Genomic DNA, 14,668 nt, shown 5'->3' on the forward strand with positions numbered 1-14,668 from the left:
GGCCATGGTCCCTCGCTGGGGAAAAGGAAAAACTGGCCGCCTAGAAAGGCATTATACATGCCAGGAAGTCTCTATGGTTTCCCTGAAAGGCGCGCTGCGGAAGCGCCTGTTCCTCGTGCTTCCGGTTGATATTTGCGGCTGGAGGTGAGCGTTGCTCGTGGTGAGGGAGACTTGCTGTCCAACTGGCGGGAGTTGATGGGCAGAGCAGCCCAGGCGGGGGGACGAGGGGAGAGGACAGGAGCTGCCGCCTGGGGGCTCTTCGCTCCCTCCGTGTGCGTGTACGAGAGGAGGGGGGTTCACACGGGCTGTGAGGAATGAGGGCGGTGCGAGGGTCAGGTTGGGAAGCGGTGAGCCGGCGGGATGGACGTTGCCCGTTTTAATTTTGAAAAGCAAACAGAGCAGCAGCTCCTGTGCTGTCTTTTTGGGTCCATATTCCCACATTCCCTCACCCTAAGCAGTGGTCTTCTGCATTCAGGTCAGACATCCCCTAATGCAGGGAACCTCTGGCCTTCCAGATGTTGCTGCACAGTAGCTTCCATCATCTCTGGCTATGGGCTGACTATCTGAAGGGCTCCCGGTCCCTGCTGCAGAGGGATAGCGTCTGCTCTTGTCACAGCACTGATCTGTTAGGTGGGGCGCAAACCAGCTCACACTTATCTGCCCTTTTACTGCCAGGACTGCAGATGGACCTGACCACTGAAAAACTGAGCAGCGATCTAAAATACAGACTAAGTGGCAACCTTGTTGATAGTGTTTGTGTGTGTGTGTGTACTAGAGTCCTTGGGTTCTGATCCTTTGTGTTCTCCAGCAGTGTCAAGGACAAATACTTGAATGTGTGATGGATCCTGTGAGGGCTCAGCAGCTGGCGGCTGAGTTGGAAGTGGAGATGATGGCTGATATGTACAACAGGTACTAACCACAAGCGTGAAGGCACTCCTCAGTGGTGCTCATTTAAAAGAGCTATGAAAACAATAGAGCTATGAAAACAATACGGGCACTGTATGCTGTGACTTGTGTTTTGCTTCTCTAAGTACCCCAGACTTTCCAAGATTATTCTCCCACAAAAATGTACTATTTTAGGACCTATACCTTACTAGACATTGTACAGAACATATTATTAATGTATACCACCCTTCATCCAAAGATCACAGGGTGGTTCATAAAATAGAAACATAGGATAACATCATAGAATTGTCTGGTTGAATTGGGAAGCTTACAGGTAGGACATACAGGCAAAGCATCCTTCCCTGTTTTCTGTCTAGCAGCTAGTGCTCGCAGGGGTACTGTATTTGAACATAGAAGTTTTATTTAACCATAGTCGTTGACAGATCTAGGTGTCATAACCTGGTGTCCATCATTGCTTCTTGTGTCTGAGAATTCCTTATTGGGTAAAATACTTACGTTTGTCCACCCTGAACATACTGTATGTTAGTTTCATTGGGTAACACTGAATTTCAGTATAATTAGAGATGGCAAAAGATTCCTCTGTTCAGTCAAAATTTGATAAGTCTCTACCATGTTCCACTTAGCTAAATTTAAAAACCCCAAATGCTCTAGTTGCTGCTTGCTAAGTGATCTAGCTGGCCCTGCGCAGGGGAAATTATATCACAAATTAATGCTTTTATTGTGTTTTTATTGTTATTCTCCATAAAGTGTGTTCTTAATGTTGTATACTACCTGGGATCTTTTGATAAAGGGTGGTATTTAAATCGAATTAATAGTAATAATAATAGACAGACAGACATGGTGGGGATTTCAACAATTGGTTAAAAATATGCTTTGCCACCTTTTTGTTTTTAAGCACCAACAATCTGCCTTAAATGGAACCGATTCCTTTTATACAGGCCCAGCTTATCCAAAGACATTCCCCAGCATCTGTTAAATCCAAAGCCCTCCTCCAGGTGCCACCATTTCATGCATGCATTGAGACCACACAGCTGTTCCTGTCTAGCTGGCCCTGTGCACATCAGAGAAAGCTACCTTGAAGTTCTTGACTCTAAGCCTCCTAGCTAGCAACCTAAATTTCTCTTTTAGGATCACACAAGTACTTTTCTCTGTGTCACTAGTGCCAACATGCACCATGGCCATTGACTCCTCCCCAGCAGTGTCTGCCAGTTCACTCTACAATCTGCATAACAGTCACATACCCAGTTATCTATATCTCTAATGATTGAATCACCCATGACCAGGATACCCCTGTCTCCACCTGGAGGTGTATCCTTTGCATGAGAGGATAACAGCTCATACCCCAGTGACTGGGTCATTCTAAGAGTTCATTTTCCTCTTGCTCAGAGTGGTGCACTCCTTCCCCTAGAGCAGGCATGTTCAAAGTCCATCTCGGGAGCCTAATCCGGCCTGCCGGTCAATTTAATAATTTAAAATTTAATCCGGCCCCTGTGGCAGTATATGTCATGGGGTAAATTGTAAAAAAAAGCTCAACAACTTTGGTCGGCCCTCATGCATGTTCACTTCATCAAATCTGGCCCTCTTTGAAAAAAGTTTGGGCACCCCTGCATAGAGAGTCGTTCTGTATGTCAGCAGAGGAGTTGGGACACAGCTTGTCCCCAGAGGCCTTGTCCACCAACCTCTCTTGGCCTTATTTCAGGTCATCCACCTTGTCCTCAAGGGAACAAACTGAGGACCAGGAGCTCATTTTACTAAGCACACATCCATTACTTTTATCCAAAAGGAAGATAGCTGTACGCGTGGCATTCTGTACAATTTATTGTTTGTTTACTTGGGAGCTTGGGACATGTTAGGTCACTAAGGGGCAGGCCAAAGTATTTTGCCCTGACCTCATCCTGCTGCGGAACTCACTCCTTGATGAGGCATCCACAGGGGCTCTCCTCTTGCTTGTGGACCAGGCTCCCTGGCTAGGTTTTTCCAGATTTATGTCCCTGGCTAGCTTTCCCCACTTGCTAATGCAGCTAGTCAGATCAGGAAGTTCTCATTTGAAAAACACCAAGTTGTAACACAACTGCTAGGCTTGTTCAAATTCCGGTGAGTAGGAATTTGGAAGGGGTGTGTGAATTTAGGTCATTTTAACACCCTGGGTATGGAGATTTTTTTTTATCGGGGTGAGCAGTAATTAATTGGGGATTAACTTGCTGTGAAAGTTTGCTTTTAAAACTGAAAATAGCTTTTAACTGGTATATATGGTGCTGAAGCCAATTCTTTGACTTTAGCTTGTATGCTGCACTTAATAACCTTAAAGCAGTCCTACACTGCACTTGTACTGTGACTTTTTAAAGTGCAAATTACTCTGTAGTTTTTAACTTGTAAGTTACACTTTAGCTTTGAAAACCTGAACTAGTTTTATTTAAACTGAACTGAAACTTTCAGCTGAATCTTGCCCTTGTGCATTAGCTTCTATACCAGGGGTAGGCAACCTAAGGTCCGGGGGCCTTCTCAATCCGGCCTGTGGGCGGTCCAGAAATCAGCGTGTTTTTACATGAATAGAATGTGTCCTTTTATTTAAAATGCATCGCTGGGTTATTTGTGGGGCAGAGGAATTTGTTCATTCCCACCCCCCAAAAAATAGTCCGGCCCACCACATGGTCTGAGGGATGGTGGACTGGGCCACGGCTGAAAAAGGTTGCTGACTCCTGTTCTATACTGTCCTTTTCTACCGCCCTTTTTAACTGAAGTCTATACTATACTATACTATACTAAGCTTGATCTAAAAGCTAAGTCTGCTTTTTAAAATCTAGGCTTACTCTGTCACTAGTTTATTTTTGTTATTTATTTATGCATAAATAAATTTTAAAAAGTTTAAAAAGAGACAATCCAAAAATAAGTATAAATTAGAACTATACAATCAAAACTACAATTAAAATGCCTGCTGGATTTTTTTTTTTTTAGTCCTCAGAGGTTCAGTCAGGAAGGGGCCTGTCTGACCTCAAGTGGAAGAAGTTCCATAAGACTGGGCCCACAATACTAATGGCAATACTGGTGGATACAAGCCTTGCATCTGAGCCTTAGGGAACCATTAACAGTGACTTCCCCAAAGTGACTTCCTCACTGATTGGAGAGGAATCTAAGCCAATAGATGGTCCTTAAGATATTCTGGACCAAAATGCTTAAGGGTTACTCTGTTGCAAGGGGAATCATAAATCTGAGGTTGATTTTATGTTGTTCTTTAATACCACCTCTCTAAAATTGAAATTTTATCTAGGTGTCTGGTATACTGTGGCCCTGCTTGAGTAGAGATGAAAGATAGGCTTCTACAGACTTACTACCGCTAGAATTTATAGCTCCTGAGTTCCAAGTTTTACAGGATTAAGCTTTTAGCACACAGTGGTCTTACTGTGTTGTTTAAACCAATGATTTATATAAAAGGATCGTACTTACCCTCTAGTTGCTCAGCTGTTTAATTCGCTTGTTGCCTTGACACTGGAGCAGAGACACTTTGTTGCAGGGAATCTTTTTCAGACACCAAATAAGGCAAAGGAGTCAAGCAGACACTGACAGTCTTCAGCTGGAGGAAAAACATTTATTGAGATTTTTCTAGCCTGGAAGGCATGCAGTCTGGTCCTATGCACATTTATTTGAATGTTCGCTGGGGGCTTACACACAAGTAAGTGTGGAGGGACTGTAGCCATGCAAACTGTTTCCATGCATGTTTATTTGGATGTAGCAGCTTAGATGTTCCTGAAGCTGGTTGGCTACTCAAAAACACTCCTTGTCTGTATGTCTTAATGTACGTCTTAATCATTTCACTGTGAAGTGGACTGTGTGTCCCTGGCAGAATGATTGCCTAGGGCTCAGTCGGTTAGTTTTTAAATGGGATATGACAATATTGTGTGTGTTTGTACAATTGGTTAGAATTGTAAACTGATTAATAATAATAATAATAATAATAATTTATTATTTGTACCCCGCCCATCTGGCTGGGTTTCCCCAGCCACTCTGGGCGGCTTCCAACAGAGATGAACAATACACTAAAATGTCACATATTGAAAACTTCCCTAAACAGGGCTGCCTTCAGATGTCTTCTGAATATCAGGTAGTTGTTTATCGCTTTGACATCTGATGGGAGGGCATTCCACAGGGCGGGCGCCACTACCAAGAAGGCCCTCTGCCTGGTTCCCTGTAACTTAGCCTCTCGCAGTGAGGGAACCGCCAGGAGGCCCTCGGAGCTGGACCTCAGTGTCCGGGCAGAACGATGGGGGAGGAGACGCTCCTTCAGATATACTGGACCGAGGCCATTTAGGGCTTTAAAGGTCAGCACCAACACTTTGAATTGTGCTCAGAAACATACTGGGAGCCAATGTAGGTCTTTCAAGACCGGTGTTATATGGTCTGGGCGGCCGCTCCCAGTCACCAGTCTAGCTGCCGCATTCTGGATTAGTTGTAGTTTCCGGGTCACCTTCAAAGGTAGCCCCACGTAGAGCGCATTGCAGTAGTCCAAGCGGGAGATAACCAGAGCATGTACCACTCTGGCGAGACAGTCTGCAGGCAGATAGGGTCTCAGCCTACGTACCAGATGGAGCTGGTAAACAGCTGCCCTGGATACAGATTTGACTTGTGCCTCCATGGACAGCTGTGAGTCCAAAATGACTCCCAGGCTGCGCACCTGGTCCTTCAGGGGCACAGTTACCCCATTCAGGATCAGGGAATCCTCCACACTTGCCCGCCTCCTGTCCCCCAAAAACAGTACTTCTGTCTTGTCAGGATTCAACCTCAATCTGTTAGCCGCCATCCAGTTATGTTTGGGAAATAACTTGCAGCACATTCCTAACCATGTCTACTCAGAAACTAAACCCTATTGAATTTAATGGCTCTTACTCTCAGGTAAACAGGGTTAGAATTATAGCTTTAGAATCTTACACCTGATCTGCTGAAGAAATAGTCTAATTGACAGAAGTTGCCTGGAGTATGTGAAGGATGTCATTTGGGAGAGACAGTTGAAGGATGATGAGGGTTGTAAGAGAGACAGAGGAGGAGGAGGAGGAAGTTAGAGTGGTGATCAAGGGTTTATAGGGGGAAGTTGCCTGAGTGGAATTGTTTACAGGTAAGATTATGCAGACAGAAGATTTGAACCTGCTGCAGTAGAGAAATAGAGGTGTTTTAATAAGTTTCTTTAATCCCAAAGTTCATGATGCTGATTGACATTCGGTAGTGGTTATTCTGTGAACCACCCTGAAACCTTGTGATGAAGGGCAGTATATGAATTTAGTAGATAATACATAAAATAATAATAGGGGGGGGGTTACTAATAAGGTACTGTCCTTTATCCCTATATCCTGGGGCAAAATTGGCAGCAGGTGAGTGAAGTGGTGCTGCCCATTTTTGCCAGAGTGTCAGGCAGATTAGGAAGTCCGGAACTGAGATAAACCAGGTTACTCTGTTCTGTGGAGTTACGTACAGTTCCTAAGGGACACCAGGCAGCTGCTGGGTGACCTTGGGCTAGTCACACTTCTTTGAAGTCTCTCAGCCTCATTCACCTCACAGAGTGTTTGTTGTGGGGGAGGAAGGGAAAAGGAGAATGTTAGCCGCTTTGAGACTCCTTCGGGTAGTGATAAAACGGGATATCAAATCCAAACTCTTCTTCTTCTCTTCTTCTGCTTTGCACGTGTTCAGAGCAGCAGAGGCAAGGCCATTGGTAGCCCCAAAAGTGGCATCTCCTGCTTGAAGTGGCAGGTTGCAGAACTTTGGCACTGACGAAAACACAGATAGATTTCTTTAGGATGACTGTGTTGGTGATCATTAGAATTTGGGTGGTGATAGGGGAGAAACATCATGGCTTTTTAGGCATTGATCAAGAGCTTTTAGGCAAGAACTGTGATGCGCTTGTTTTAGCTGAATATAAATAAAGCCGGCTCGGAACAGCCAAAAGATGGCCACTTCCTTCTGCTCACGCTCTGTTCTTTCCTTGCTGTGCCCCAGAATGACCAATGCCTGCCATCGCAAATGCGTCCCTCCACACTACAAGGAGGCTGAGCTGTCCAAGGGAGAGTCTGTGTGCCTGGATCGCTGCGTCTCCAAGTATTTGGACATCCATGAGCGCATGGGCAAGAAGCTGACGGAGCTGTCAATGCAGGATGAGGAGCTGATGAAGAGGATGCAGCAGGGGGCTGGGCCAGCATAACACCAACAAATACACGTGCACACTTTTGATAATGGACAACATGTGCTTACCACCCCCTTTCCCCTACTTTGTGCCTGGACTCTGTGTTGATCCTTCCTTTTGCCAATAAAATGTTGAACATTATATTATCTGTTAACGACCAGGTATGCTGGAGTTTTCGTCCTTCCTTGCTAGGCCTGATGGAAGATGGGAGCAGCCTGTGATTCTCTTGCCAAGGAAGATCCTCTTCCCCTGTGGTATCCTAAAGAGCTTTCTTGTGCCATCACATAAATTTGAAGGCTGCAGAGAGACTGAATGCCTTTTGGCACATCCCGTTCTTCTGGGTGGATTCACTTTCCTAAAAGCTGGTTTCACAGGTGGTTTTGGTGACTTCTTGCTGCTCTCTTGCAATAGCAGAACAGTGGTAGAAGCAGAGTTTATAATCTTTCTTATTTAGGTAATGCTTCAATTACAAGACGTGCTATTTAGACTAAAAGAGTCCAGTGTTTCCCGACCATGGCCCCCTTCTAACCTGGTTTCCTTCCTGTGGCCTCCCCATGGCTGGGGGGCGGGGCAGCAGCCCCCAAATAAGTCAAAATCAATATAAATTTGAGGTTCTGCCCCCCTAACAAAAATCCTGGCTATGCTCATGCCCCCCTCACCGGTCATACTGGTAGAAAGGGCCTATTTAAATGTTTTGTTTGTAAATAGAACATGTTTTATTTATAGTTTTTATAATTTAAACAAAATAAAATTACATAAAATGATAGGAACATAATGAAATGTTGTTGAAGCAGAAAAACAGAATCATAGCGCTGGAAGGGACCCCAAGGGTTATCTTTTTATTGCAAACCCCTGCAATGCAGGAAACTCAGCTAAAGCATCCATGGCAGATGGCCAGCCAACCTCTGCTTAGAAACCTCCAAGGAAGGAGAGTCTACCACCTGAGGAAGATCCACCTTCCATGTATTATTAAAAGTTAACAACACTTATTTGACCCAAGTTATTTGACACAGATGGGGAAACGTACAGATACAGTCCCAAAGGTGCACATGGAGTTCTGTATATATGCGAGAGTTTTAAAATGCAAGTGGTCCTCACCGACTTGGTGCAAAAAGATCTTGTCATCCGGAGGAGCCCTGGCTGCCTAGAAAAAACACTATAGCCCTCCCCCCACTTACCTGGGAGTAAGGCCCACTGAACTCAGTGCAGCTTTCTTCTGAGTAGACACTTAGTTACCGTATTTTTCGCTCTATAAGACGCACCAGACCACAAGACGCACCTAGTTTTTGGAGGAGGAAAACAAGGAAAAAAATATTCTGAATCTCAGAAGCCAGAACAGCAAGAGGGATCGCTGCACAGCGAAAACAGTGATCCCTCTTGCTGTTCTGGCTTCTGGGATAGCCGCGCAGCCTGCATTTGCTCCGTAAGACGCACACATATTTCCCCTTTTTAGGAGGGAAAAAGTGAGTCTTATAGAGCAAAAAATACGGTATTTACTAGATGCCAGTCAGCAGCACCAGACGACCCCGATCAGCTAGGCCCTGTGGTGGATTTCACTCCGTATCCTGCAGAGCCGGGCTGACAGTGCCAACGGACCCTGCAACCCTCGGCAACATCCAAAGGCCCTGATCCACTAGGCGCTGGGATGGATTGGACTTTGCACCTTGCAGAGTCAGAGCCAGCATGTGGCAGCAACAAGCAGCTCTGGCTCGCCCAGCCCTACCCATTCCCACCCCACCACTACACTTAACTGACCTCTAGGGCTTGCCGATCAGAAGGTCGGCGGTTCGAATCCCCGCGACGGGGTGAGCTCCCGTTCTCGATCCCAGCTCCTGCCAACCTAGCAGTTTGAAAGCACGTCAAAGTGCAAGTAGATAAATAGGTACTGCTCCAGCGGGAAGGTAAACAACATTTCCATGCGCTGCTCTGGTTCACCAGAAGCGGCTTAGTCATGCTGGCCACATGACCCGGACGCTGTACGCCGGCTCCCTTGGCCAATAAAGCGAGATGAGTGCTTCAACCCCAGAGTTGTCCACGACTGGACCTAATGGTCAGGGGTCCCTTTACCTTTACCTGTGGCCCCCTAGCCTCGTGCTATGGCCCCCCATTTACGCACTTTTTACCATATGGTTGGGAAACATGGTCTATGCCCATAACAAAGATCATCTGCCCATAACAGTGGGAGAGCAAGGGTGCCACATAATATTGTTAGCACAGAAAATCACTTCTGATTATTCAAGCAAGTCAGGAAAGCTACAGGGGAAGTCCAAAAATAAAAATCTGAAGTCACTTGCTGAGCTAACTGCAGAAATAATTCCTAGCCCTGTATGAGATGGTTCAGTGTCCTGAGTCTTCTTCAAAAGAAGTTTTGAGTAGAGTGTGATACACACATTACCTGGCAGGCTATGCATGTTAGCACAGTTAATTTAACTATGAAAAATTTGAAATGAGCATTAGTGGTCACACTGCTGTTGGCAAGGCACCAAAAAGAAAGAAAGGGAAGCTGTCTGCAATTGCAGAAGGCAATCGCTAGAGGGAACTAAAGCCTGTAAGATTGTGATTTTGTTCATACAGTATTTATTTCCTTTTCTGTGCCTGCAGCAGTAAGGCACAGGGTTTCGCAGAAGTTCAAGGGTGATGCTGGTGAAGGGATAAGCGTGGGCGGCATCTGTGTCTGCCAAGAGCAGATTGTATGTCAATCTTAATAGGTGCACTCGGAGGAGAAGGCCATGCGGAAATTCTGACACACTGGAAAACTGGATGTGTGAGAAAAGAATAATAAATGGGTAAACGTCCAGCAGCCCTCACCATACTGTATTTGCTAAAACTTAGTTCTTCCGATGTGCTTGTTAAGCCACCTCCATTCTGGTGCTTTTCGTTGGGAGCCCTCAAGCCATTTCTCTGTACGATTTGAACTGGAGATCCGACCTCCCTTCCCTTTGATCCTCTCCAAAGGAGGAGGCACGATGCTGTTTTTCATTAAACTCTCGCCCCTCCCTCTTCTAGCATGATTGTAACCAAATGGCCCGTGAAGAAGTGTTTTGTTTCTGGATTTAAACATTTGCTGTGTTTTTCATTGTGGCCAGCTGGGGGCATTGCAAAACACGTGCCTTTTCTTTCTTTTTATTTTTTTTTTTACCGACAGTGTGTGAGTAACAACTTTCAGGCACTCTTACTGTTATTTTTTTATGAGTATACCTCATAATTGGGCCCCTTTAATTTCTTACAGCCTCATTCTGCATTTTCTAATTAAATACCAGCTGTGTTTAGCCAAAGGGTGACTTATTCAATTAGAGTTGCTTAAAGCAATTAGAAGTTATTTAAAACCACATGCTGGAAGTTATTTGGCAAGCCTTCCTTGCGGTTTGATGCCTGCACAGGGCCAGGCCGTTGTGCTGCGGCTGCTTTGGCAGAGCTCTGGAGTCCACCCCGTGGTGGCTGGAAAGGGCAAGGGGGAGCTAGAGGCGCAGTGGCGGGAGCAATTAAGGGAGCTAGTAAAAAACCCAAGACCTCTCACATCCTGCTAGAAAAGTTCACCGCCTCAGCAGGGCTCAGGGTGTATTGGATGTTAATCTGTTGCTTATTCCTCCTCATGATTTTCTGCAGCGGTGAACTTCAAACGTTATACTTCCAGGTGCTGCTTCCTACATGGATGCGAATGCTGAGGAGTTCCTGCTTGTTTTCCCTGAAGAGCCAATGTGGTGTAGTGGTTAGACTAGACCGTGTTGGACTAGGACCTGGGATACCAGGGTTCAAATCTCCACTTGGCCAGGAAGCTCCTCCCGCACTTGGGCCGGTCATGGTCTCTGGGAGAGTTAAACGAGGAGGGGGAGAATAACGTATGCCACCATGAGATCTTTGGAGGAAGGTAGGACGCACATGCAATCAATAACAAATATTCTGAGCCGTGATCTAGGGCAGACTTGTGTGTGGGGGGGTGTACTTTGGTTCTTATTAGAACACTGATATAGAAGCAAAAAAGTGGCTAAAAGCTGCAGTCCTGCTTACTAGGGCTTGGGAACCCGTGGCCTTCCAGATATTGAACTCCCAACTCATCCCTGACTTGGTCACGAGAGCTGGAGTGCTTGCTACATGCATTTACCTGGGAACAAGTCCCTATGAACTCAGTGGAGCTTCCTGCCATGTAGTATTTCAGAAGACGCTGCTCTAAAGTGGGATGCAGAGAATACAGTTAGAAATAAGGAACAGGGAGGCCTTTAACAGACTGAGCTGAGCCCAGGGATGGGATTTGTGCACCAGATTTGAGCTTGCTGTTCTTTTCTCCAAAACCCCACTTCTGCACTCCCCCTTATACACTCTTCATTAACCAGCTGAATTTGGGGCCAGAAAACCAGACTTTTGCATCCAGTGGAAGTCCAATTGCTTATTATTGCAACTGATCCAGAGGTTGTCTGGGAAATCTTCATCTATTATTACTTTCACACTTTTGTTTAAAGAATGTAAGTCACACTTCAATTTAAAAAAGAATCATTCTCGGCATCTTACAAATAAAACAGTAAAATACATAGTAATGTACCTTCCCTCCCTGCCTATGTTCAGTTCATACAGGTACTTGCCTGGGATAGAGAACATCAAACCACGAGGCCCTCCAGGCTACTCCCCCCATTGGCCTTGCTTTGCATCCCAGCCAGAATGTGCCTTTGAACTCTGATAATGCCTCTTGCTTGGCTGGAGGGAGGATAGAAAGTAGAAACAAGCCTACTGTTAAAAGGATAACATTCATATTCATGACTCTGCCCACCATTGACGTGCGGCCCTCAGAAGGTTGTGCAGAAGAGAAGGTGGCCCTTGAGCTGGGAAAAGTTCCCTTCCCTTTGTCCTAGACTCTGAGCCTCACCATCTTCTCTTGCACCCACCCACCCGCTGTGTGAACTGGGAATGTGGTGTAGCACAAACTGAACCGTCTTGGCAGGTTTCAGAAGCTTATCTGTGGTTACATATCTTCTCATTGGAGGAACCCTCCCAAGTTTTCTAAAGAACATTGTCCTGTGGGCTATTCTTGGAATCTGCTGTCATGTATGTTTTGGCAGAAGTGTACCAAAAAGGAAGGGACTTTGCAGAGTTCGTTTGGAAGCCTCCACCTGCAGCCACCGATGCTTGCAATTTGCTTTTAATTGGCCCAACTGGTTTTATTTCCTATAAAGGTAAAGGTACCCCTGACCATTAGGTCCAGTCGTGACCGACTCTGGGGTTGCGGTGCTCATCTCGCTTTATTGGCCGAGGGAGCCAGTTTCCTCAAACAAGTTGTTTTCCTGGCATTTCTCCACTCCAAGGATATGCCTTGCAGCCCAAATGTACAGGTCTATTGGGGTGACGGCAGCCCAGCTGATCCCGTTGCTGGAACCAGCATGTAAGTCTGCCATGGGACAGTCCCCATCACCTTCTGGCATGTCACCCTGCCCAGTGCCAGACTTGTGTCTGACTGGGCCCATTTATGCAGGTCTATCTTTCCACTGTAGGGGTTTCAGTAGCTCACAGGGTAGAGCTTTTTGTGTCAGCTATACTTTCCACATGTACGATGCTGCAGGAAAGCAAAGCTGCGTTTGTTCCTCTGACATGAACGCTGCCCCATAAGCTCCAGGCTGACTTGCATGATACACATCCAATTAGGCCTGGAGCCACTTCCCTCGGGCTCCTTTGCCTTCCTTGGCATTCATATGGTACATAAGCGACTCACTGCTGGTTATAACCTTTAAAACCCTCGTCTGCATATGGGGGCATGTAGTTCCGTTGCCCAGCTCACCTCCCTCATTAACCAGCTGCCTTGATTTCTCCAGACCTGCCCTTTCCAGAACCCTTCATTGCATTTCCAGCTCCGTTTGCCCTTCCAATTAAATTGGACAGGACTAACTCATCATTGCTTGCTTCAAGGTTATTTTGAGCAGCTATTTTATGCATTCTGTCCTCATTACCTACCGGTGCTGCATCCGGCAGCAGTTTTCTCCTATGGGCCGAAGGCATTTAACATCTTCACTGCATACCCAGGAACCCTTGGAGGGGGGTTGGACAAAGGATCTTATATGTGTTCAGGATGTTGAAATGGCCTGGAATAGGCTGTGTTTCTTAATTACAGGAGGAGCTTTGAGCTATTTCTCTTCTGGCATGGTTCCACATCACACTGTCATAAATAAAATGGAAAGAAGAATGGATTGGAAAGCTGCCTCCTGTAAGGTGGGGGGATGTGTCGGGTTGTGGAAAAAGTGCACTCAAAATGTAGCCAGGAATGAATCGCAGCGAATGAAGGAGCAAGGGGTTTTCCAAAGGAACAGCTGTGGGTCTTCCTGCTCTATTTGCTGTTTTAATAACATGCACAGAGGAGTGTGGAGGATGCTCATCTAGTTTGCTAGGAATACAAATCCACAACTCCAGGTTCAGCAGTCCAGGGGTTGCCAATGTGATGTCCTCAATACAAGGCTGGAAAACAATTTCCACTCTTCCTGACCATTGGCAATGCTAACTGGGATCGATGAGAATCAAACAACATCTGGAAGGCACTGCATTGGCTGTGTCTGGACTAGACAATGACATGGATAAACTAGAACATGGGGCTGAAAACAAAAAAAATAAGTCCTCCAGCTAGCAACGTAAGAAGAGCCCTCCTGGAACAAAAGACCTGCCTGGTTCAGCATCCTGTTTTCTGCCATGGCCAGCTGGACAATACAAATCTTATGGTGCGCCCACATTTGGAATACTGAGTACAGTTCTGGTTGTCTCTCCTCAAAAAGGGTACTGTAGAGCTGGAAGTTTCAGAAAAAGGCAACCAAAACAATCAAGGAGAGGGAACGACTCCTCAACGAGGAGAGGACATTTGGGGCTTTGTAGTTTAGAGAAAAGGTGACATGATGGAAGTGCATAAATCTATGCATGGTGCAGAGCAAGCGGATAGGGAAAAGTTTTTATCCTTTCCTGCATTAACACTAGAACTCATGGGTATCCAATGAAGATGAACGTTGGAAGGTTCAGGACAGACAAAAGCAGTGGCGTAGCGTGGGTTGTCAGCACCCGGGGCAAGGCAAGTAATTTGCGCCCCCTAACCCGTGGATTTGCGCCCCCTAACCCGTGGATTTGCGCCCCCTAACCCTAACCCCCAGATGTTGCACCTGGTGCGGCCGGGCCCCCCTGCACCCCCCACGCTACGCCACTGGACAGAAGAAAGTTTTTCTATACACAGCACATAGTTAAACTATAGAAACTGTTTATTTCAAACCAAAGCGCGGCTCCTGCACTTCAGTCCAATAGGGTTGAATGTGTGCAGAGAAGAGAAAGGGGAAGCACAAGGGTGTTCTGAGTTGGATTTTTTTAAAAAATAAAATAACCAATGACTCGGCTACACAGAGGAATGGTTAACTTAGAAACATGCTGTCTTGCAACATTCCCTGCACCCTATGCATTTAATCCAGCTGCATTGGTATACAGATAGACAAGGGTTGAATTTCTAAGCAAGCTTGTTCTGAAAAGCTTTTCAGTATTTACCTCTTTTATTTTTACTTTGAAAATACTTTTTTCATATTCGCACACAGCACCAAGGGATGCATATCTGCACCTGCAATATGAAAAGTACAGTAATAGGCGTTA

At 45.9% G+C, this 14,668-nt stretch overlaps 1 protein-coding gene across 3 annotated transcripts; it reads left to right on the forward strand.

The window, feature by feature from the left end:
* Positions 1–7,226, forward strand: TIMM10 (translocase of inner mitochondrial membrane 10). Of its 3 annotated transcripts, none has more exons than XM_081905914.1 (3): positions 1–144; positions 809–909; positions 6,889–7,226. In XM_081905914.1, exons 2-3 carry the CDS (start codon positions 839–841, stop codon positions 7,088–7,090), a joined length of 273 nt encoding a protein of 90 aa, XP_081762040.1. In that variant the 5' UTR covers positions 1–144; positions 809–838; the 3' UTR covers positions 7,091–7,226. The 3 variants fall into 3 exon arrangements, with proteins under 3 accessions (XP_081762040.1, XP_081762042.1, XP_081762041.1); XM_081905916.1 differs by having other exon boundaries at positions 5–144; positions 812–909; XM_081905915.1 differs by having other exon boundaries at positions 144–278; positions 812–909.
* The last annotated feature ends 7,442 nt before the right edge of the window (positions 7,227–14,668 follow it).

Source organism: Podarcis melisellensis (assembly GCF_964234715.1).
Source record: "Podarcis melisellensis genome assembly, chromosome: 1".
Lineage (NCBI taxonomy): Eukaryota > Metazoa > Chordata > Lepidosauria > Squamata > Lacertidae > Podarcis > Podarcis melisellensis.